This window comes from Chrysemys picta, chromosome 1 (genome assembly GCF_011386835.1).
Source record: "Chrysemys picta bellii isolate R12L10 chromosome 1, ASM1138683v2, whole genome shotgun sequence".
NCBI lineage: Eukaryota > Metazoa > Chordata > Testudines > Emydidae > Chrysemys > Chrysemys picta.
Genome location: NC_088791.1, coordinates 212812220 through 212838237, shown reverse-complemented (window position 1 = coordinate 212838237; position 26018 = coordinate 212812220). Strand labels below are relative to the sequence as shown.

At 40.2% G+C, this 26018-nt stretch overlaps 1 protein-coding gene across 2 annotated transcripts in view; it reads left to right on the top strand.

Annotated features, from left to right (window-relative positions):
* PDK3 (pyruvate dehydrogenase kinase 3) overlaps positions 1-22964 on the top strand; it is a 99782-nt gene extending 76818 nt beyond the window's left edge. For both annotated transcript variants that reach the window (XM_005281500.5, XM_008170195.4), the window contains 6 exons: positions 4317-4394; positions 4985-5061; positions 6735-6836; positions 7090-7200; positions 17991-18104; positions 20524-22964. In XM_005281500.5, the coding sequence (XP_005281557.1) occupies positions 4317-4394; positions 4985-5061; positions 6735-6836; positions 7090-7200; positions 17991-18104; positions 20524-20667 (626 nt within the window). In that variant the 3' untranslated portion in view covers positions 20668-22964. The remainder of the gene's footprint in view (positions 1-4316; positions 4395-4984; positions 5062-6734; positions 6837-7089; positions 7201-17990; positions 18105-20523) is intronic.
* The last annotated feature ends 3054 nt before the right edge of the window (positions 22965-26018 follow it).

The following is a 26018-nucleotide window of genomic DNA, read 5'->3' as shown; positions in this document are numbered from 1 at the left end:
GAAGCTCAAGAGGCATGGTGGCGATATACAGCCCAAGATTCCCAGTATTACTACTGTTGATATCGGGCACTGTAAAGAGCCTGAAATGAGTACTGTGATGCTACCTCCTCAGGTTTGCAATCTGAGACCTCACTAGAGAGCAGAGGGGCAGTCCAGAAGACTTCTGAGCCGGGCGAAAACTCATGAAGGTCTTGGCACTGAGGAGGCTCCAATACATCTGTTACACAGAGGTCCCTAGAGTGTTAGAATTCCAGTATTACTGACTGACTTGGTGCCATTGGCGGTACCGGGAGGGATGGAGATCTTGTCCATACTGGTCACTTTGGTGCCTAATGAGGTGTTGATGACCGCATCAATATAGGATCACGTACCAGCAACGTCTGTTTAGAGGTGTGCTTACTCATGTCCTTGTCCCTTGGTGCCATTGACTCAGTACTTGTGCCCATCTGGACCATGGGCTTGTCTATGGTGCCTGCCACTGAGGACTTTCATGAGCCATGGGTACTGGTCTGAGAAGGTCTTGGTGCCATCGGCACCGAGTGTGCCTGAGAACATTTGCGGCTATCTCAGGGTTCACTGTAAGGACTTTCCACTCTCTTTTTCAACTATTTGTGAGAGGAGTCAATGGCTTGTTTCTTCAACCCACAGCATTTAGATGTTGAGGCCTGAGGGGAAGTCTCACATTTGCTAGGTAACTCGTGGCGCGGGTCCGGAGAGCCAGTTCCATGAAGATAATCATCTGTCTGACCAATCTGTCCTTATGAGACCGGGGCCTGAGTTGCTGGCAGAGACCACGCTTTTGTTGAATGTGTCCTTTCCTAAAGCAGTGAATGCACTGGGAGTGCTTGTCTGTGACAGGGATCGTTTATTTGCAAGAGAGGCACTTCTTGAAGCCTGGTGACCTGGGCACATCCCCGTGGAGGAAGGGAAGGAAAAAGTCTTTTATTTTTTATTTTTTATTTTTATGGAGAAAAGGTAAGAAAAAGGGAAAAATTAGAACCACAACTAAGAACCAGGAGACTAACTATAGAGATGCAAATTGAAAGTAATGGTCCTCATGGACTGTGAATAGCTCTGTTTCTAGCCAGGAGTGGTTGAGAAGGAACTGAGGGGGGTTAGCCCATGTGTGCTGACTAGCCTTGTGGTAGGGCGCGAGGGGAGACAGCGTGTGTGCGGGCCTAATGGACACTGCTACTGAAGTTCTCTGATCAGCAGCGCAGGCATGCAAGCACACCTACAGTGAAGCACGCTTAGGGACACACATCTCAAAGAACCATTGTTAGTGCACAAGGTGAGTAACTTCTTCATCCTTTGTCCACACCAACTCAGCCTGGATGCTGGCTGGTTAACCAACATGGAGAAATCTTGATCCATTTTGATTTACAATAGATTTGTTTACATGGCCAGGTGGGGGGAAAAAATCACTATCTGAGCAGAGCAGCATCACCTCTCCCTCACAGAGTCTGATATTCCTACAATTTTGGATTATCTCCTCTCATTAAAGAGATTAGGGCTCTGTTAGCTCTGTAAGAGTTCACCTAGCAAATATGAAAGTTCAGCATCCGCCAATACAGGATTACGCTAGATCATCACACCTTAAAGTGACTAGGGTCCTCGAGGGCTTAATGCATGTGTTCTCTCCAATATATGTGAATCTCCTTCCTCTTGGGACCTTAATGTGGTTTTAGCTGGGTTGATTTTGGGGCTGAGACTGGATAGAGAGGGGTTGGCTTTTGAATACTTAGTAGTGATTACATCAGCTCACAGGAGAATTATAAGCATTCATGGCAGGCCCACTGTTTTTCACAAGGACAAAGTTTCTCTGAGACCTCCAAAACTGTTTGCTTACATGTTTTTCTTTCACTCTAGTGACAGTAAAGTGAAGCTACACTCTGAATGTGTTAAGAGCACTCTCTTTCTATCTGTCTAGAACTAAAGCCTTCAGGATCTCATCTAAATTGTTTATTGCCTTTGCAGAAGGGATTACAGGACAGGCTGTATAATCCAAAAATTATCTAAATGGGTATCAGATTTTATAAAATATTACCAGTTAGCTAGATTAGAGTCTATTGGTCAAGTTAAAGCTCACTCCACAAGGTTTCTTGCCGCTTCTTTCAGAAGTGTCCTCATTTCTGAAATTCGTGGAGCAGCCACTTGGAGTTTTATGCATGCATTCCCTAAACACTATTGCCCTGTAAAGACATATAGAGCAGCTGCCCATTTTGGCAGAGCTGTATTACAATCACTATTCACATAGACTCTGAGCATTCATTTCTTAGCATCAGGTTACTGCTCAAAAGTCACCAGGAGTGGGGGGGGGGGGAGGAGGAGGAGGGAGAGAGAGAGTGTGTGTGTGTGTGTGTGTGTGTGTGTGTGTGTGTGTGTGTGTGGACAAGCACTCGAAGAAGAAAAAAGATATCTTGCATAACTGTGGTTCTTTTTGAGTTGTGTTGTCCATATGTATTCTGTGACCCGCCCTCCTTCCCTGCTGGTACGGAATCCTTTAACACCTGGATTCTGTTTTGGCAAAGGAAGTAAAAGGCAGTTGGCCCTGCTCTGTCCTTTTATGCCCTTGGAAGTGGGGGCAAGAACACACAGAGTGTAAGCATGGGCCAATGGAAGCTGCTGGCCAAAAGATTCCCATGTACACTGAGAGGATTATGTTGGACCACATCTCGAAGAACCACAGTTACTGTAAGTAAGGTAACTAACCACAGGAAAAAAATGACAAAGGGATTTGAAGAAAATGTAAGCCATTTAAAAAAAATTCAGTTGCTTGACCCTTCTTAAAATAGTCAGAACAAACCGCAAATAATATAAACTACTATAGAAAAATCAAGCAATGCACAAACTACAATAAATATTTTTAAATGATATTCTAATGCAAAAGAGAATGTTTGTAGGATTTTTTTTTTACCCCTGTTAAAAAGGAAATCCTGGTGCAACCATACCTATGGTGGTACTACTGAACTATGATAATATTGCCGTGCCATATTAAGGCCAAGGGTATATACTACTGGCTGTGAATTTGGAGTCATTTGGGGAAAGGGTTCCTTGGATAAGCTCTGCCTCAACTCCCCAATAAGGAGTTCACTTTATTATTCAAATGTCTTTAAAACCCACTTGCATAGTGTTGTTGCCTTGAAAATTGGTATTCCACAACAGGAGCTAAGATAGACAGGGGAGGAGAACGCTCATCGAGATGAAATCATCAGTTAACCCCTCTCAGAGCTATTGTATCAGACCGTATTCATCTTCATCTGGTCTCATTCATCTGAGAACATCCCATTGAGATTAATGAGCATCTTAACACTTTTGCAATTCCTGTGTTGAAGAGTTTTGTGCGCAGACCCCTCATTCTAACCTAGCCCCCCAATCGGAGTACAAAGTTTGGGGCTTCATTCCACTCCCTTTTGCTGACTGCAGGTGATATGTATGCTCCTCACTGCCCCCCTCTTCCTTCCTCCAAGTCCCTCCAATCCTACCGGGGGTACGAAGGGGCCAGGAGGAGAGCAGAACTGAGTGAGTTGAGTGGCAGTGAGGTGTTCCCAGGAAGCCTTTGTACTCCCCCACCACAGGTGCCCTGCAACCATGAGCCCCGCACTACCTCCACTTATTCAAAAAACAAGGGAAGTTCACTGGCTAAAAACTTCATAAATTCACATTTAAGGTTGGCCTATAGTGCCTTGTATCCTTCCAGAATGTCAAATTGCACCTGTGCTTAAATCTCTTAAATACAGGGTTATGGTACACACCAATCCCACCCTGCAATCTTGATTGTGCCTTCTTTGAGCTCTAGCGTCCCCAAACGTATGTTGTGTAACATTCTATCCTTCCAGAGGATTTGAAGCAGTGTGGCAACACAGCACGTGGATACAGTAGGAGAAATTGTCAGACTGTATCTTCTCTAAATAAAAAACAATTGAGGGCAGGCTTAGTGAACAGCAGCTAGCCTATACTCAACTGCTTTCACCTACTCTGCTTAAACCATCCCAGAGTTGCCAGAACTTGTAACCCACCCTTTGGCCCAAGGCAAGATGACTGTTGTTTGCCTCTACATGCACAACCCATATAACTCAGTACTTCCAATAGTAAATCCTTTTTTAAGATAATGTGCCCTTTCTTGGGGATGGGAACATAGATATACAGTAAAAATAACATGAAAATGCACATTGATTTCAGACTTGTAAATCAGTGCCTAAAAAGTCAGATATCTGCTTGCAGCCTTGTTATTCTGAGATGATGAATGAACATTGCTAGCCTTTTTGCATAAATGTAGAATTCGGGATAAAGTATGCTGCTTTATTCTTTCACAGATGCTTATGAAACAGCTAAGATGTTGTGTGAGCAGTACTATCTGGTTGCACCAGAGTTGGAAGTTGAAGAATTCAATGGTAATAGGAAGTTCATTTTATTTTAAGTGCTCTAGGAAATACTGGGGCGGGGGGTATATAAGTTTAATAGAACAAGTATAATTGCTAGCTGTTGTTTAGTCAATAGATAAGATTTTAAATTGAGTTACAAAGATCATATACAGAGATGTCACTTTCCTTGCCCTCCTAATTACTCTCCCTTATAGGGCAGCAAAGAAGTTAATTAGTTAAATAAAGTGATGCCAGTGGTAGGAGCACCCTAACATAGAGGAGCATTTGTTTAATACTTGATGCTGAGGGGAAAGTGCTGCATGATTAATCAAATATCACTTCCAGCAGCTGCATTTGCTTTCCTCCGAGTTACCTTGTGTAGGTAATTACCAGGCCTGATTCTACTTATCTTCTGATATGACTGCATTCTGTGTTTAATTGAGAAGTATGTTTTCAAGTTCTACTATTACACATTTGGAAAGTGAGAGAGAACATAGTTATACAGTTGTCTTTATTTGTTACAAATTCAGCTTACTACAGTAGATGGAGTGAACTGTGATACCACAAGGGGAATATGTTGAAAAAACTTTTTAGCTAACTGAAGTTTTATTTATTTCTAGCTAAAGCTCCAGACAAGCCTATTCAAGTAGTCTATGTACCCTCACATCTGTTTCATATGCTATTTGAGTTGTTCAAGGTAGGTAAGATTTATTAATGCTCTGATTGTAATTGCATGTTGTAGTCAAGAGTCTTCTCAGCCATAATGTTTGCAAAAAAAATTCTTCCTTGTGTTCTCATATTTTTTTGTTTTTGAAAGTTTGGAGTGATGTGACGAAAGTTAGCCCTTGAGCCCTTCCCTAGTGCACACGCTTCAAACACTCATTTACACTCCAGTGATGGCTGTGCCCTTTTCTGCATTTGGTTAACTCAAAACAGCTTGTGGTAAAATTTCTAACACTAACCTTCATGGTACAGTACAAGACATTATTATTTTGCTCAGGATTTGTGCCTTATTGGATGGTTTAAAGGCTGGGATATTTGGGTGGGTGCTAGTTTTCCTCTTGAGGGATGTCAGTTTTCTTTTTGAATGGTGTAACTTTTTAAAAATCGTTTACTAATTTTCAGAATAACTGACAAGTTAAACTGTAAAGCAGAGAAAATAGGAGAGACATTAAACTGCAAAAATTGTATGTTTTGTGAAATAATGTACAAGTTCCCTAAAAGGCATAATTGGGCACATTTTATAAATTAAAGAAAACAAATAAATTCAGTAGAAAACAATGTGGAGTTTTTCCAAAGAATATATTTTTCTTTTTGTGTTCTCTGTTAATGTGCATGTACTTGACTGCTATCTTTCCCCTGTCCGGTCATGAGCTATATGATATGTGACTTTCTCTAAGACAGAGTTGGTGCCAATTTATGGAGTGATGCTGTAGATGTGTTTGTAAAACTATAAAATATCATTCATTCACTAATATAAAAGTCAAACACAGTAGTAGTTTTAAGTGGTGTTACATTTGTGATGTACTGTGAGTGCAAATTGCGTTGATTAAATGACTGCAACATAACAGTTTTGATGTGGGTCAGGCACATCAAGGCTTTACTATAATTGCATTTGTCATTTTCGAAGTATAGTGATTTATATCATCTTTATGACTAATACAAGTGTTAATTTCTGTACTGTGGCGGTGGGCGGTCTTGGTATATTTAATGTAGAAATACATTTCTTTACAGTAGAACCTCAGAGTTACGGACATCTCGGAAATGGAGGTTGTTTGTAACTCTGAAATGTTGGTAACTCTTAACAAAACACGGTTGTTCTTTCAAAAGTTTACAACTGAACATTGAGTTAATACAGCTTTGAAATTTTACTATGCAGAAGAAAAATGCTGCTTTCCTTTTATCTTTTTAGTAGTTTACATTTAACACACTACTGTACTGTATTGCCTTCTTTTTTTTGTTTTTGTTTTGTCTCTGCTGCTGCCTGATTGTGCACTTCCAGTTCCAAATGAGATTTGTGGTTGACTGGTCAGTTTGTAACTCTGGTGTTCATAGCTCCGAGGTTCTTCTGTATTGTTTTGTGCTTTATGGTATTGTATCCAATAGAAATATTAAGTTACTTACAGTAAACTATTACAATATAAAAATGTAATAAATTGATAGTTGACTTGTTGTCAAGTACATCTTGAGTTCACTCAGGTATACCCTCTTCTGCATCCATGTATACAAATTTAGGGCAGTTTTATTCACAAGTTTTTCAGAATAACACAGTGAAAATGTATCCGATTTGTACATTGTTACTAAAAGTATTTATGGTAAAGTTGAGGTGGAGAATATATCAGAATCTAAAACATATGGTTTTAACTTTAGAACTCAATGAGAGCTACAGTGGAATTACATGAAGGTAGGAAAGAAGGCTATCCATCAATTAAAACGTTAGTCACTTTGGGGAAAGAAGATCTATCCATAAAGGTAAACTAATAATATTTTTAAACTGCTGAACTGACTTTCAAATAAATGCTCACATTAGTAATGTTTTTGATAAATTTATCTTTAATTTTACAAGGACTAAATTATGTACTCTATATAGGTTCTGGCACTCATTCCACTTGCATTAATGTTTATACAAGTAATTTAAATAATCCTTTGTCTGTATTTGATGCTTGAACTTTCTGTTCCCGAGCAGATATTGAGTGTTCAAGTAAACCTTGACTTTTTTCTGTAGATAAGTGATCAAGGAGGTGGTGTCCCTCTGAGAAAAATAGATCGTCTGTTTAACTACATGTACTCAACAGCACCCAGGCCTAGTTTGGAGCCAACAAGAGCTGCACCTTTGGTAAGCATCTGTGGGTCAGGGTAAAATATTTTTTCAGAATGTAAGTACAGTTACACTCCTCTAGTCTCTCTCCTAGAGTAATCTTTTTTCCTACATTAAAACTTCTTGAAGTTTTTCTATCACAGAAATTGGATATCATCAGGAAATTTGTGTAGGCAAAACTTACCAGGAGAAAACGCTGCTGATTCTTCACTATTATTCATTTTTAGCAACTTAACTTTGGAGTAGGAAATTACTTTCCTTTGAGTGTCCTGAACACCATATTCTTGGAAATAACTATATCTATCTGCAGTACAGCATTTTAAAACAGATTAATGTGAAAGGTGTTTAGTATCTAAATTAACTAACCTATAGTGTTTTGCATATACACCAAATAGTAGCCAATTAGCTGAGCCACTTTTTTCAGTATTATAGCACTTACAGAGCACTGCCCGTAAGTAGGAAGTGAGTTTGTATCAGATTTTTTAAAAATTACTTTTATACAGGTTTAAGTCTTTGTCCTCTAAAAATAAAATGAAATCAAAATTTGTTTGTAATGTGTGGTGTCACCAGCTAACTCATTTTAGTCTTTGCTCTTTAATAGTGGCATCTGTCAATCTATTCCTCTTCAGTAGTATCTTCTGTGCCAGATTTACAAAAATGTTCATCACCCGGTAGCTCCCATTAAGAACAATGGGAGCTGCTGGATGCAGAATATTTTTCAGATTTGGCCCTTCTGTTATGTATGATTCCTTGTTACAGGATTTATACATTTTGTATGTATTGGATCATTGAAAAGTTGGTCTAACTATTGTACCACTTGGCTGGCATTATTTAATAAGAGGATTGGTTAATGACCTACAGTACACTTGCCTCTAATCACAGATACCCCTCTTCTCATCTTGTTTGTTCTGTACAGTTTCTTATGCAGTTTTTATCCTTGAGTATGTCAAGTAAAAAATGGTATCTTGGGCACTTTCCTCTTCATCTTTTAAATACTCTCCTACCAATCATGTTCTTGTGTGGTATTTGGTGGTAGTGGTGAACTCCATTAGTTTGCTTCGCTGTTTGTAAGCAAATAAGAAGATATGATGCCTGCCCCAGAGAGCTTAAAATCTAGTTCATACACGTAATGTGTTTGGCATGGAACAATCTCATTGGTACAGAGAAAATTACTGTTTTCCTTCAGGTTATTTGAGTGGAAAGCTTCAAGGCTCCACCTCAACCATCTGCTTCTCTTTTTGGGTATCGCATTGTTTGCTTCAGCCTCGGATGCTCCTTCAGTGCAAATGAACCCCAATCTACTTCTCTGTTGACTTGCACTCTCATCTTTCTATAGCCCATCTTTCTAACTGTTGCTGCTTTTGACTCTTTCAAATTCTAGATTAATACCAAATGCTTCAAAAACAGAAGTGCTCTTTTTCTACAAAATCCTCTTGGATAGTCAGCAATATGGAATGGTCTCTTTAATTCAAACCTGAAGTTTGTTCCCAGTATCAGGAATTGTTTAGTTCTCTTTGACTCCAGTCTCTCTTCTTACTGCACCACCTTTGTCTAGAACTCATCCATACCATGAATCTGATAAAATCTCTTATTCATTCCTTAATCACGTTTTGTCATCACTACTTTTAATTTCTCCTTTTATGTGTTCCTAAACTCCTGCTCTTTTAAACTTTGTAAGATCTAGACAATTATGAGCAAATTATTTCCTGTGTCATTTTCAGTCGCTTCTTTTCCATCTGTGAATCCAGTTAAAAACCTCCTTCCTGTCTTTCCTAATTCTGTATACAGTCATTCCATTTAATATCTAATCTCTCATCCACTTAATTCATACCTTCTCACTTGGGACCCAATCCTGCAACAACTGACAAGCATGCTTATTTCTAAGCATGTGCGTCAGTGCTTGCAGGATTGGGGCTTTTGCTTATCCAATTATCTTCTATTTCCCTTGAGATTCTACAAAATTCAGGGGGTGGGGAAGGTGTTACTGTTATACTTGTGCTGCCAATCTGTGTAGGAACTCCTTCCCTCTAAATCACTTTCTCTCTAGGAATTCTACTGTAAAATTTCTCTGCCTGTAATTGATACTATATTCCACTTTCATTTTTTCCCATACCAATTTTTTTCTATGAATGGAACCTTCTATTTGTCTCCTAATCTACAAGCCAGTTGCAATTCTATAGCAGGGGTGGCCAAACTTACTGACCGTCCAAGCCACATATGATAATCTTCAGATGTTTGAGAGCCAAGCGTGCCAGCCAGGGCCCCTGCCCCATGAGGCTGAAGCGCCAGCCGGGGCTCCAACCCCAGGCTCTCCCCCCCAACAGGGCAGAAGCCCGTAGGCCCAGCAGGCACCTTCCATGGGACTGAAACCCCAAGGCCCACCATCATGCCGCTGGGCAGAAGCCCTGAGTCCCCGCCCCCAGTCTGGTAGACGGAGAATGGGGATGTGCGGGGCTCTGCGAGCCGCACTTTAACTGTAAAAGAGGCTCACGAGCCGCAATTTGGCTACATCTGTTCTATAGCATTTATACTTCAGTTTTCTTCTACTCTACTCCATCTTCAGGCGTCATTTACCTCTTCTGCCCATATGAGCAATTGAAAGAAGGAAAGAAAATGATCCTGGCAATTATTGCCCTGGAAGTCTGACTTCTGCCCCCTAGGGTAATGGACCAAATATTGAAAGAGAGAGAAGTCACTGAGCTCTCTCACTACATGGCCCATGTGTGTTCAGAAGGAAATATCAAGAGTAATGAGAGCCTACAGCACAGATATCTAAATAGAGTGGAGAGTATTTCCAAAGCGAGGTTCACCAGCCTGTTTCATTGAATGCAGGAGTCGAGAGATATAAGACCTATTGTTGATTCCATTGTTGAGGGAGATGATATGGTGGTCTGCTCAGTTTTTTGGCCACAAAATCAGATTGTTCAGGATAATATAGGAAAGAATTTCCTGTTTAAATTGAATCATTCAGCCCATCTATACCGTAGGAAGATGTTTTTACATGACTGAATATCAGAGACTATAAAACATAACTCAATAAAGACCCATCACTCCCGCATAGGAAGGAAGTCTATACTTCAAATGATTGTATGATACTCTTATTTTAGTTTATGTAACATATATCAGAACTTGTCATATAATGTAAAATGATTATTTTTATTTTTCTGTTTTAACTTTCTCTCCCATTTTTTAACCGAGCCCATACATCTTGTATGAAACGTTACATTGATTTTGGTTTTTGTTCATTGATGAATGTTCCTTCTATTTCAATAACTTCTGCTACAAAATTAGGTCAGTGGAGAAACCTTGTTACCATGGCAGCCAGTCCTGGTGGTAGGCATCAGCAAACTAAGCAATTGCTTAGGGCCCCCTCTCCTCCATTAATTATTAGTATGCGTTGTGTTGGGGAGGCACCAAAAATATTCCTGCTTAGGGCCCCCACTGGGCTAGCATCAGTGCTACCAGCATTCTGATCCTGACAAGGTCTCGCCCATACTATGTATTTATAATTGACAAACAAGAATTGAGTCCATTAACACTTATGTTTAATGACAGTTAAATCTTTAAGAGAACGGTTTAAGTCACACATTTAAAATCTGCCTGATCTTTACAAGGTAACTATTTATAGTGGTGAAAATGTGCTTTAATTTAGATCTAATAGATAATGCTAACAGAGCATGTTTAATACAGTGTGGAATATATTTCCCATGTATCTGCTGCACAGTCTAATGCGTGATGAAAGATTGGTGTTAGAAAGCTTGTTTTCTCAAAGACCAGAGTTTTGCCCCCATTGCCTGTATTCTGTGTCCTAGAGCAAGGACAGCCCTGACACAGCAATTAATGTGTGTTAGTTGGCGTACTTTTACTTGAGAGAACAGGGTCATGTTAAAATAAGATCCCTGGAATCTGAACCTTGTGGCTTTCAAGGTGTCCACCAAAACACTGCATGAAAAATAGGAAGTCTTTCCGAAGAGTGAGCTGGAGAATATTTGGGGAAACTTTTGGGATGGGGGAAGCCTATACAGGAAGGATGGGCTCCACCTAAACCAAAGTGGAACCAGACTGTTGGCACTTAACGTTAAAAAGGTTGCAGAGCAGTTTTTAAATTAGGAGATGGGCGAAAGCTGACTGCTGCAGAGGAGCATGTGCTTCGGACGGAGACTTCTCTTAGAGGAGAGTCTATTGATAGAGATTCTCTAGGTTCTAGTCAGGAGCAGAGGATGGAAGAGGATAATGTAAGAGCCAGATAAGATGAGAAACATTCACATAAAGAATTGGACACATCAGAAAAGGGCAGACAAATAAACAGTGACAAGTTTTTAAAGTGCTTGTACACAAATGTTAGAAGTCTATATAATAAGATGGGTGAACTAGAGTGCCTCGTGATAAAGGAAGATATTGATATAATAGGTATCATAGAAACCTGGTGGACTGAGGACAATCAATGGGACACAATCATTCCGGGGTACAAAATATATCAGAAGGACAGAACAGGTCGTGCAGGGAGGGAGTGGCACTATATGTGAAAGAAAATGTAGAATCAAATGAGGTAAAAATCTTAAGTGAATCCACATGTTCCATAGAATCTCTATGGATAGTAATTTCATGCTCTAATAAGAATATAACATTAAGGATCTATTATCGACCACCTGACCAGGACAGTGATAGTGATGATGAAATGCTAAGGGAAATTAGAGAGGCTATCAAAATTAAAAACTCAATAAAAGTGGGGGATTTCAATTATCTCGATATTGACTGGGAACATGTCACCTCAGGACGAAATGCAGAGACAAAATTTCTCGACACTTTAAATGACTGCTTCTTGGAGCAGCTGGTTCAGGAACCCACAAGAGGAGAGGCAACTCTAGATTTAGTCCTGAGTGGAGCGCAGGAGCTGGTCCACAAGGTAACTATAACAGGACCGCTTGGAAATAGTGACCATAATATAATAACATTTAACATCCCTGTGGTGGGAAGAACATCTCAACAGCCCAACACTGTGGCATTTAATTTCAAAAAGGGGAACTATGCAAAAATGAGGGGGTTAGTTAAACAGAAATTAAAAGGTACAGTGACTAAAGTGAAATCCCTGCAAGCTGCATGGGCACTTTTTAAAGACACCACAATAGAGGCCCAACTTAAATGTATACCCCAAATTAAGAAACACAGTAAAAGAACTAAAAAAGAGCCACCGTGGCTTAACAACCACGTAAAAGAAGCAGTGAGAGATAAAAAGACTTCCTTTAAAAAGTGGAAGTCAAATCCTAGTGAGGTAAATAGAAAGGAGCATAAACACTGCCAAATGAAGTGTAAAAATGTAATAAGAAAAGCCAAAGAGGAGTTTGAAGAATGGCTAGCCAAAAACTCAAAAGGTAATAAAATGTTTAAGTACATCAGAAGCAGGAAGCCTGCTAAACAACAAGTGGGGCCCCTCGATGATCGAGATAGAAAAGGAGCGCTTAAAGACGATAAAGTCATTGCAGAGAAACTAAACGAATTCTTTGCTTCAGTCTTCACGGCTGAGGATATTAGGGAGATTCCCAAACCTGAGCCGGCTTTTGTAGGTGACAAATCTGAGGAACTGTCACAGATTGAAGTATCACTAGAGGAGGTTTTGGAATTAATTGATAAACTTAACATTAACAAGTCACCGGGACCAGATGGCATTCACCCAAGAGTTCTGAAAGAACTCAAATGTGAAATTGCGGAACTATTAACTAGGGTTTGTAACCTGTCCTTTAAATCGGCTTCTATACCCAACAACTGGAAGATAGCTAATGTAACACCAATATTTAAAAAGGGCTCTAGAGGTGATCTCGGCAATTACAGACCGGTAAGTCTAACGTCGGCACCAGGCAAATTAGTCGAAACAATAGTAAAGAATAAAATTGTCAGACACACAGAAGAACATAAATTGTTGGGCAAAAGTCAACATGGTTTCTGTAAAGGGAAACAGTGTCTTACTAATCTATTAGAGTTCTTTGAAGGGGTCAACAAACATGTGGACAAGGGGGATCCAGTGGACATAGTGTACTTAGATTTCCAGAAAGCCTTTGACAAGGTCCCTCACCAAAGGCTCTTAGGTAAATTAAGTTGTCATGGGATAAAGGGGAAGGTCCTTTCATGGATTGAGAACTAGTTAAAAGACAGGGAACAAAGGGTAGGAATTAGTGGTAAATTCTCAGAATGGAGAGGGGTAACTAGTGGTCCTAGGACCAATCCTATTCAACTTATTCATAAATGATCTGGAGAAAGGGGTAAAAAGTGAGGTGGCAAAGTTTGCAGATGATACTAAACTGCTCAAGATAGTTAAGACCAAAGCAAACTGTGAAGAACTTCAAAAAGATCTCACAAAACTAAGTGATTGGGCAACAAAATGGCAAATGAAATTTAATGTGGATAAATGTAAAGTAATGCACATTGGAAAAAATAACCCCAACTATACATACAATATGATTGGGGCTAATTTAGCTACAACAAATCAGGAAAAAAATCTTGGAGTCATCGTGGATAGTTCTCTGAAAATGTCCACGCAGTGTGCAGAGGCGATCAAAAAAGCAAACAGGATGTTAGGAATCATTAAAAAGGGGATAGAGAATAAGACAGAGAATATATTATTGCCCTTATATAAATCGATGGTACGCCCACATCTTGAATACTGCGTACAGATGTGGTCTCCTCATCTCAAAAAAGATATACTGGCAGTAGAAAAGGTTCAGAGAAGGGCAACTAAAATGATTAGGGGTTTGGAAAGGGTCCCATATGAGGAGAGATTAAAGAGGCTAGTACTTTACAGCTTGGAAAAGAGGAGACTAAGGGGGGATATGATAGAGGTATATAAAATTATGAGTGGTGTGGAGAAAGTGGATAAGGAAAAGTTATTTACTTATTCCCATAATACAAGAACTAGGGGTCACCAAATGAAATTAATAGGCATCAGGTTTAAAACAAATAAAAGGAAGTTCTTCACACAGCGCACAATCAACTTGTGGAACTCCTTACCTGAGGAGGTTGTGAAGGCTAGGACTATAACAGCGTTTAAAAGAGAACTGGATAAATTCAATAGCTATTAGCCACGATGGGTAAGGAATGATGTCCCTAGCCTCTGTTTGTCAGAGGATGGAGATGGATGGCAGGAGAGAGATCACTTGATCATTACCTGTTAGGTTCACTCCCTCTGGGGCTCCTGGCATTGGCCACTGTCAGTAGACAGTATACTGGGCTAGATGGACCTTTGGTCTGACCCAGTACGGCCGTTCTTGTGTTCTTATGTTCTTATGGGAGGGAAAGGTAGAATAAAGGAATGAATTGGTGTGGGATGGCACAGACAAAAGTAAGGGACAGGAAACAAGAAAGACTGGGTGATAATGGGATTCCATGATGGAGTCTGGGGACAGGCAGTGTGTGTTCTGGGGGTGCCCAAAATTTAGGGGAAGTGGGTTCTGTTTGGTCTTGATCAACTTTTGAGGGTGAATCATGTCAACTGTTAGCTCTCCCAATTCACATACTTTTTAACTTTAGTAAAAGAACTAATGTCCTATGTCCAGCAAAGATTTGAGTGTTGTTTTTAAAATGTTTCTTTGGAAATTGATTCTTTTGCTGTCCTAGGAAGAATTCTTCCCTTGTTAACGATTCACAAGAAATAAATGTGCTCTTAAAATGAGATGTCTCCAAGTGATACATATGCCTGTATGTCCTGTGTTAATGGGAGTCTTTGAGAAGTGAGTTTATGGCATGCTGTTTTTAATTTAAAAGAAAGATCAAGTAAACAAATAGCTATTTTCACAGTGGAAGCACAGATACTAATAACTATATAACAAGCAGCATGACAAATGTTTCCAGGAATTATCTTCACCATTTCTCTCCTCCATTTCCCTCCAACTTACTGTTATAGCCATCAACTTAAAAGTTGAGCAGTGCTGTAAACCAATCCAGGTCTCTACATTTAGCTTCTATAAAAATGGCAACTTCTCTGGAAGAGTGTGTATGTGTGTCTGTAAAGATAGAAATGATAAAGCTGCATAGCATGAGAGAATATGTCATGGGAGCTGGGTTATAAAGGTTTTATCAGTATGAGTTTGGAATAGCTGAATTACTCATGAGTGTTGAAGCCATGCATTAGTTGTGTAGGTCATCCCAAACTCATGCTGATAAAACCTTTATAACATAGCATCCCATTGTGTATTTTAAAATCCAGGCCTGATCCTCGGCTGATGTAAATTCAGTGTTGCATTGTTGACTTCAGTGGAGCTGTGCCATTTTACACCAGCTAAGGATCTGACACCACATATCTTACAGTCTACCAATGTGGGTTTCCTGGCTTTCCAAAATATAAAATGCCCAGGTCTTGCCCTAAAGAAATATAAAATGCCCATAAGGTACACCTCTCACAAGAAACTCTTCCACTCTGTGTACACATTTTTGTTTGTAACACAATATACATACTAATAATTTTAATGTATATACATATATATCATGTGTGTGTTCATTGCATGTATTACTCTATTTCCTTGAGGACCTTACATGATATTTACCTTCTTTTCTGGGAGGCAGATTTTGGGTCTGAACTGATTGAAAGTTTCAGCTTTCAAGATGGTGGCCGTAGCAATAAGTATAATGCCTCCAGTAGATATATGCTTGTGTAATGAGTGACTCATTGCAATTTGATGCTACTTTTCCATACAGTTTAAAGTGTATCACTAAAGAGGAAGACAGTATGATGTACTTTACTTTTATAATTAAGGTCCTAAATGAAGGAGATGGAGAAGAGGAGAAGACAGAGCAAAATTATAATAATGCAGTTTGTATGCAATGTGATGCTTGTACCATTGTTGATTTTCTGAAAAAGGTCAGGGCTGAGGTTCTTTGGCAGAGCTATGTGAGGAAGTTAGCACAGCAACTCACGTACATAGTGCCTGGCTCAAGCCAGGGTTATTAACACTAACCTCATTAGTAACTTTTCTCTGAAGTCTGTCAAGATGACACATTACTGGATATTGGTGGTACTAGAATTCCCGTACCTGGTTTCTTACAACAGCTCTGTTCATCATTACTGCCCCCCAAACAGTGGGTGGACTTGCTAGGGAGCCACAGAGGTGAGTGATTCCTCTAGTCAGTGAGTTAGTTAGCCAAGAAGCTGGAGCAGCCATTCGCTTGTTCACGTTTGTGGGATGTGATTCTTCACAAGGACTAGATTATATAAATGACTGAATGTTAAATGAGCATTTTGGTCCTTTCCCTGTGCTTCTGGTTTGCCTTTCTTGTTGTTTTGCTGTAGTTCAGACTTTTTTGGGAGCATTTTGTTGTTCATTGCTTTGTAAGAGCATGGTTTTCAAGCACTTTGTTTATTGCAGCCTATCTTTCTTGCTTTGGAAAGTCCTTTCCAATATAGGGGAATTCAAACAAATAACAAGTATTGTGATTCTCTGTCTCAGCTGGGCACACGTTGTGGGGGGCAGAAACAGGGCATGCTCTGCTCCTGTCTTTTTGCATCACAGAAACCTGCTTAGACTCCCTTAGTTGTTTATCCAACTGTGCCATTCATTTATAGTCTCTTTCAGCAGTACTATTTGCAGTGTACCCTGTGCTTTTGGCCCTTTCCCCAGGGCCTGAGAGGATCTGAGGTCTTTTTTCTCTGAGATCTCCATGAGACTGGGCTCAGCTAGCCCTGATCCTTTTTCCCCCTCGCTGCTTTCCTGTGCCCTTCTTATCAGTCGTGAGTTGATGGGCCAGTTGGCTCTTCAGCTCACCCATCCTCTCCCCCCCCCCCCTTGAGTGGGGTAATTTAAGTTAATTATTATCTAATCATCCTTTTCTATGGGAACTGAGTGATCAGAGTGCAAGCTCACCTGGTAACTCTCTGCACTCTGTCACAGAGTGAAAGCTTGGATCTGCAGATAAAAACTTGTTCCACTATCTGCAGTGAAAGAGAAGACTGCCTGCCAGTATGACAACCCTCATTTCCATAGGCTAGGGTCATGAAAGAGGAAGACTTTGTCTCCTATGTAATTGGGGATACAGGTCTTAGTTCAAGCCTATGAATGAGGAGTCTGTGCCTAGGCAAGTAGAGTGTGGCTTATAATGAGGCCTTAATGTTCAACAGAAGGGCTACTATACTGCAGCATGATTTTTTTGATGATGGGTAACCATAGCAAGGACTATCTGCCTATTACTATTTTGTATATTATTAATAAAGTTGGAGTCATTACTTTCCCTACACCTCCTGTCTGTCCTCCATTGCAGCATGTTGCAACATGCCATCAACAGTCATTGGTCTACATTGCGAGATCAGCTGAAGTATGCAGGGCTGTGTCTTGCTTTTTCCACATTCTATTCCAAGATAATAAACTGCTGTCAGCTACTCAGTACCACCACCAATGAATGGAATATTGCAGCACAAGCTATCTCATGAGAGAGCTGTACAGAGCACCATCCTCTCTTGTTTGGTAGGGACTGCTTACTGTTTGTGCTGCTAAATTAGCTGTATTCTTGGGAAAGTAACAACATGCCCGAGTTAGTCGACTAAAGCCTCTAATCCGATTTGGTCCTTATTTTTGTATGTTGCCAAAATGTATACAGCTGCTGGTGATTTTTCCCTTTAATATTTAAGCGAGTAAATCTTGTATAGGCAGAAAGAAGGCTGCAATATGTTATATAGGCTGAGGAACAAAAGAGAGTCTGAAGGGCAAATTGATGCAAATAGGGTAATTAGCTTTCTTTAACTTTGTTTTGATAAATAATTATAGCTCATACAGTGTATTAATTTTTAACTTCCTCACCACAAATTTTTGTTTTGTTTTGTTTTATAGGCTGGATTTGGGTATGGTTTGCCAATCTCTCGTCTTTATGCTAGATACTTTCAAGGAGATCTCAAACTCTATTCAATGGAAGGCGTGGGTACTGATGCTGTAATTTATTTGAAGGTAACAACTTGATTCCATCATAAGATAGTAAAGCTCTTAGTAATTAATTCTCTTGTCAGGCAGAACAGTCAACTGTTCCTCATTTCACACTTAAATTTGTTTCCAATGTATATGTACAGTTTTTTTAACTTGTATTATTGTACTTTATTTAAATCAGACATGCAGAATCTAAAAACTGAAGAATAAATGTGGCATTTTTGACCACAGGCTTTGATATTGAATTAGCTTGTTTCCAGAATTTTTTTTATCCCTTAATGTTGGGTCTTTGTTCCATATTTTGATTTTGATCCATATTAAGTGATGAGATGCCCAAGACCTGGTGTGATGGCAGGCAACTTTTGTTAATACTTTTGTTCTTTTGGTTTCTGACACTTGTGACCACAATTAAATTGGGAGAGCAGGAATGAAGTGCACATTGGAGTGTAGAAGAATGATACAGATTAAAATGTTCCATTTCTATTCTTTTTTATCTCCTCCTCTCAGTCTTCACTTTTACTTCTCCCATCTTTGGGGCTCACCCCTTTAGTACGAGCCTTGCCCCTAGCCAATGAAGGTTAGATAATTATTGTTTGGAATTTACCAAGGATTGATTCTCCATCACTGGCAAGTTTTAAATCAGGATTGGATGTTTTTCTAAAAGATAAGTTGTAGGAATTATTGTTTTGTGGCTTGTGTTATACAGGAGGTCAGACTAGATCATCACAAAATAGAGACACTCTCATGGCGAACGTTCTGCCAGCCACTCCCTCTCTCTTATATTAAGGGAGTTCCCTCTCGAGTGGGTCTGCTGAGCTCAACTGTAGCAGTATATCCTGGGGGGAGAGGCATCACTCAGGTAACCAGGTCGCAAATAAATCAGGGCATTTAAAGCCAACTGCTTGAATCCAACCCAGAAGCTTATTTCAAGCTTATGTCACATAGTGCTAGTCTGTGCAGCTGCACTGAGTAAGCACTTAATAAGTAATTCTCCAATGGCTTCATCTTCTGAATGGTACCAAAGCGTAACCCCATGTCGAGTGCATTACAATAACCTAATCTTGGTTTGACAAAGGTATGGATAAGTGTGGCAAGGTCCTAACTGGAGAGAGAAGGTGAATGTTGGTGGGCTTACTCACCAGCCCAGGAAAATGCAATAAATAGAAAAAAACCTTACCTTTGCATCCAGGAGCAGCCCAGGATCTAATAGGGTAGGTCTGTACTTACCTCCGGGTCCGGCAGTAAGCAATCGATCTTCTGGGATCAATTTATCGCGTCTTGTCTAGACGCGATAAATCGATCCCGGATCGATCCCGGAAGTGCTTGCCGTTGACGCTGGTACTCCTGCTCCGCGAGAGGAGTACGCGGAGTTGACGGGGGAGCCTGCCTGCCACGTCTGGACCCGCGGTAAGTTCGAACGAAGATACTTCGACTTCAGCTACGTTATTCATGTAGCTGAAGTTGCGTATCTTAGTTCGAAGTGGGGGGTTAGTGTGGACCAGGCCACAGAAACCCCAAGTTGTGCACTGGTGTTACAACTCACAGTTGTGGTCCCTCTTTGAATTCTACCATCTCTTCCAGCTGCTTCCCCATGACCCACCAACACTATCTCAGTCTTGCGTCAAGCCAGCTGGCTTCAGTTCTAGATTCAGATTAATCATGTTAGATCTAGGGCAGTGGCTCTCAACCAGGGGTACATGTACCCCTCGGGCTACGCTGGGGTCTTCCAGGGGGTACATCAAGTCATCTCGATATTTGCCTAGTTTAACAACAGGCAACATAAAAAGCACTAGGGAAGTAGGTACAAACTAAAATTTCATACAGACAATGACTTGTTTATACTGCTCTATATACTATACACTGAAATGTAAGTACAGTATTTATATTCTAAATGATTTATTTTATAATTATATGGTAAAAATGAGAAAGTAAGCAGTAATAGTGTGCTGTGACATTTTTGTATTTTTATGTCTGATTTTGAAAGCAGGTAGTTTTTAAGTGAGGTGAAACTTGGGGGTACGCAAGACAAATCAGACTCCTGAAAGGGGTACAGTAGTCTGGAATGGTTGAGAGCCACTGATCTAGGGGAATGGACCTGCCAAAATAGTTCTAAAAAAACCAACTAAAGGGCCCCCTAAAACTTTTTTCTTTTAACCGCTTTCTTTTTATTCTCTTTGTAGCCACCATTCCCATGGAGACGGGGAGCATTTCAAAATGGATTTTTTTCATGGATTTTTATTGCAATATGGTCGACCCATTTTGAACTGAGTCACTATAAGCATAGTCAAAGTGGCTTCTAAAATATCATGTGTGGGGGACATGTAAATAGTTGAAACTTTTGTTGAATGCAGAAGTTAGTGTTCAAAAAGAGTCTGTTATCATGTCTACCACTTTGTTGCTGAGATACGTACAATAATTTCTTACCATTGCTTTCATTTTATAGGCTCTTTCAAGTGAATCATTTGAAAGACTTCCAGTTTTTAATAAGTCAGCATGGCGACACTACAAGACTACACCTGAAGCTGATGACTGGAGCAATCCTAGCAGTGAACCCAGGGATGCATCTAAATACAAAGCTAATCGATAATTTACCACCTTTGTCTCTCCCGAAGACGACTTCTGCATTCAGTTTAAAGTCTATGCTTTGTTCCAAAATCCTCTGAACCATAGTAGCCAATTACTTCCATACAAAGTCCTATCAGGGCACTGAAATTACAAAAACAAAGTGATGTATGAGACTTAAGAAAAGCACTAAGCATTTTTGGTGTGGGTGGTGTTATAACAACTTTACCAAAATATGCTTGGTTAGTTTGGTTTTATATTGACAAATGAGATTGCACTTAAGTACACAACTGTATAGTGAAAGGGTATTACTTCTTAAAGGCCAGTTTTTGTGCACAAATAAAAGTCAGCAAAATCTGTAGAATCATTTTAATAGTCAATAGCATCTAACACAGCAATATTATGTACCAGACAAGTTCTAACATAGCTTGAATGTGTGCTTAGAAAATCCACTCTTCGCTGCAGTTTCATATTGCACAGTCAGTGTCATCTGTTATATAAAATCCTTTAGGGCTCTTCAGATCTTATAGCTAGTGACAATAGAGATGCATAGTTCTTAGAAGGTATCTGTAGCTTTAAACTGATGCTTTCCCCATATTCCCAAATCCATTTGTCAAGTGCGTCCAAAAATATATATTCTTGTAAGGCATTGCAACTTTCACCTCTTAATATGCACCTTAATGTTTTACTGAATTTGCACAAAATGCCAAATGATAAATCACATTAATTATTTTAAGAAAAGATTATAAGGGGTCAATGCTTCTCTCCATTCTTGCAAGCAACTCCCATTGATACAGAGGTGAGAGAATAAATTTTATATGTGATGTTCTTTGCCTGTCAGATACTTTTTTGCTTTGCTTTTGGGAAAGCATACTGAGAAACCAGACAGCCAGTCATGTAAGTGAATTTGCCTTAAGAATTTTGGTCACTTGGAACCTGATTAGTTGTAAAACGGTAACTAATTTGCCAACTTATTTATCTATGTAACAAAAGACAATAGTCTGATAATTTGAATTTGTACTATATAGAGAGAGTTGTTGCACCTTGGCTTTTGGAAAGCATTACTGGTCTAAATATTATTAAACTGGGAGCATAATAGAAACAATGAAGGATAATTAAAAATAAGAGATGGCTGATAAGAAGTTGATGACTTCTTCCAAGGAGAGAGAGATTCATTAAACAGCATTCTCTAAAATTGGGGAGAGTTACTTATGAATGTCAAGAAGCTGTACTATACCAAGTTTCCACCAAATATTGCCTCTGATATTGTGGGTCCATAGAGTGTACTGTAGAGGTTAGGCGTTCTGGTAATATCCTAACTACAAGAGTAAAGGTAGAATGGGTTATAATGACAACTGTACTTGAAGATGTACCCTCAGTATCTCTGTGGTGTTTTGATATTTTTTGAAAGATATTGCAAGATTTTAACTAGACAAAACTTGTTTACTAAAACTCAGCAAAATATCCCTTTGTCCTCCTGAATATTTATTTTATAAGAATTAGTCTGTTAGATAAATAAGGAAAAGGTGAGAACTTCCTGGATATTTAAAAAAAAACTTAGTTTGAGTTAGAGTAATGATGTTACTTTGCACTTACATAGCACATTTCATCCCAAGAATCTCAAAGCATCTTGTAAGCAATTCAGTCTCTCAGTACCCCATTTTTTGATGCACAGAGTGAGAAAAGATAAACTCCTGATCCTGCAGACACTTCCACATACTTGTATGGAAGTTAACCACCTGTAAAATTGTGTGCAGGATTGAGGGCCGATGTTAAACAATAATCCCCCATGGTTGCAGACACCACTGAAGAGAGAGAAAGCTACCATTCACATGCTACAGCCAGGTGGTCCATCTGTCACTGTGGAAAAATCAGTGTAGTCACTGAAGAATACTTTAAATGGCTAGAGCCTTAATTTTAAAGGACACATTAGACCAGAAATCTAGTCACTTTGAAAACAAAAAAAAAATCTGTTCCTGCCATCTTCTGTACTTTTACAATCTCCTTCTTTTTAAGTTGTATCCTTGTTGCTGTTTGAAAGATTCACCCCAAATATAGATGAAAACTGGTCATATGGGGAGACTGTGAAACTGATTATACAAGAAGTGGCAAAATGTAAAATTTGCTTGAAAATATAATTGACTACGAACTTCAAAGAACAGAATATATGTATGAAAAGTGTAAAATTTTTGCAGTTATTAGGAAAAAGTCATGTTATGACGCATTGAGTGATTTTTAGGTCTAGACTGCTTCTGTTTGGGGAAATTTTGGCTGACTGGTGGTTTATAAATGAAAATCAATAAAATAGTCCATGCACAGGAATGTTAAGCAGAAATTCCCTTTTGTGTAGCAGAAGTACATTAAGAAAATAAATACAGAAGCCAGTGAATGAGAAGTGAAGATATGAAGGGCAAGTGTTACCATAACTGCTGAGTCACTACTTTAACTAAAACAATTTGTTTGGTATTCAAGGCTAATCTGACTACTGAATAGGATGAATGCTTTGGTCCTCCTTAAGCAAAGAAAGTTTCTGTCACTTGCAGATTGGCCACCAGATGCTCCTTACTACTCTAGGGAAGAGGAGTTGGTGTCGTGTACATTTTCTTCACATCCTATTACATACTTGAAAACTCATGTCCTCTGAAATGGCTGCAATTGGCAATTTATTCATTGAATCCTCTGCATGTCCTGATAGTTCAGAGAAGGGAGATGAGAGCAGATTCTACTCTCTCCTCTTTCCACCAGACACCCCTAATTCCTCTGTTTTCCTCTCATCCTCTAGTCACTCTTGCTGAGTGCAGGCAGACCCTACTCCCAGTGGTTGGTCTCCCTCTCCCTACTCCTGAGGGAATTCTGTGCCAAAAAATTAAATATTCTGCGCACAATATTTTAAAATTCTGCACCTTTTATTTGTCAAAATAAGACAGTATAATCACACCATTTTCAATTATTTGCTGACAAGTATTTTGAAATAAATTACCAAAATAATTGAAAACGCTGTGATTATATTGTTATTGTGTTTGTGTTATTTTGACAATTAAATGCAGAACTTTGCAGAATTTTAATTTTTTTGGTGCAGAATTTCCTCAAGAGTGCCGAGGTTCTGTATGATGCAACCTGGGTGTGGGCTGCTTGGTGGAGGGTCTGGGTGCAGGGGGGAATCTGGGTGCACAGGGGCTCGGTGCGAGGGACTTTGCAAGGGGGCATGAGGTGAAGGTGGTTAGGGGTTGGTGGGGTGGGGGGGTCAGGGTGCAGCTGGTTGGAGCTCAGTGGGGTGGGGGGTCTGGCTATGGGTGGCTCCTGATGCAGGGGGTGAGGCGGGGTAGGGTGTGGGGGGGTTCTGGGTGTGGGGGGGCTCCTGATACAAGGGGGGCTCGGGGGGGAATTCCAGGTGTGCAGGTGGGGGGAGGGGTCTCTATACAGGGAGCTGCCCCCCCTCTCCGCCCAATACCTGTGTATCTGGACCCCCCCCTCCCCACCAACCCCCCTCCCCTGCTGAGCCTTACCTCCCTGCACTTGGAACCCCCCGAGCCTCACCGCCCCCCTGCACCCAGACACACACACACACACATCCCCCATGGTGAGGAGCTTCCTGTAGCCAGGGGAGGTTTCTGGGGCTTGATCTGACCCAGCCCTGGCTGCTTCAGGCAGGGAAGGGGGAGGGGAAACTCCGGCCTCCTCCTACCCCCCACCCCCTCCAGCCCCAGCTGGGACTAACGTCCCTGGGTGGCCAGGGCATCCCCAGACTCCTCTCCCCGTGGCTGCCTGAACAGATGCGTCTGAGCTGCCAGGAGGGGTGAGTGAGCACTGGTGAAGCTTCTCTTTGCTTCCCCACAGAAACCATTTTCTGCAAGGAAGCAAAGGGATTCTGCGGGGAGGGCATTTTTCTGCTGTGCTGCAGTTGTGCAGAATTTCCCTAGGAGTACCTCTCCCTTTCTGCCTTACCTAAGCTACCAGCCTACCTACCTGCACAGAGCTCACTTCTGCCCCAGGTTTGACCTCCCTAACTCAAGTAATCTCCCTCTGCAGCATGTTGGCCTGTGGGAGTGGAGAGGAATTGTCAGCAGGGGAAGTTTGATAGGGAGAAGAGTTTCCCAGAAAAACAAAATTGACTTACATCCTAAAAATTAAGATTGATAGTTGTTGTAGTGTTGATCCTAGCTAGTGTACCTAAAGATTCTGCTCTTATTCATGGGCATCTAATCCTGTTTTGAGGCCATTTGCCTCAATATCTTGTGGCACTGAATTCAAAAGTTAAGTTTTATGTAGTGTAAAAATTTATTTCTTTTTATCCATTTCAGATGTATAGCCCTCTAACTTTATTGTATCCCCTTGTCTTGAGTTACAGAGTGCGGTAGATTAGAATAGACGTCTTCAGCACTTTGTCATTAACAAAGACAGAGAGACTGAGCTATGCATACTGTCTCCTAGATTCTTCTTGGGAATTTACAACTGACTCTCATACCCTGATGGGATTGGAGTGGTTTAACTTTATTATTTCTGGTGTGCATCCTCTGGCATGTCTGTCTTGAACTTAATCTGCTGACTTGTAGCTCAAATACCTAATGTTGATAGATACTTATTGAAGTTCCTTTTAAAAGAAAAGCCATAAAACCTTGTGCTTCTTGATTCTGCTAAATTTCTCAATCTAAGGGGTGTCTCTGGGTCAGTACTTGGAGATGAAACTTTCAAGGAATAGCTAAATGCTCAGGTAAGTATTGTCTGGAAATGTAGTAGATGGTGCTGTCTTTATCTGAGTATTTTTCCCCGGTGACCCAGCATAGTACCAAAGGAATTTTATGCTGCTGCAGTTTGTGTTATCTTTTGGATAATATTTAAAATGGAGGTCCTGTCCTCCTATGGTTTTGTAGTTCCCTTCCCACTTTTTGAAGGAGTATGGATATCCTCTCATGGATCAGTAACTGGTTAAAAGATAGGATACAAAGAGTAGGAATAAATGGTCAGTTTTCACAATGGAGTGGTCAATAGCTGGGTACCCCAAAGATTTGCACTGGGACCTGTGCTGCTCAACATACCCAAATGATCTTGGAAAAAGGGGTAAACAGTGAGGTGGCAAAATTTGCAGCTGACACACAGTTACGCAAGATAGGTGAGTCCAAAGCTGACTGTGAAGAGTTACAAAGGGATCTCACAAAACTGGGTGACTGGGCAACAAAATGGCAGATGAAATTTAATGTTGATAAATGCAAAGTTATGCACATTGGAGAGCATGATCCCGATTATACATACAAAATGATGGGGTCTAAATTAGCTGTTACCACCCAAGGAAGAGATTGTGGGGTCATTGTGGAGAGTTCTCTGAGAACATTTGCTCAATGTGCAGCACAGTCAAAAAAGCTGACAATATTAGGAACC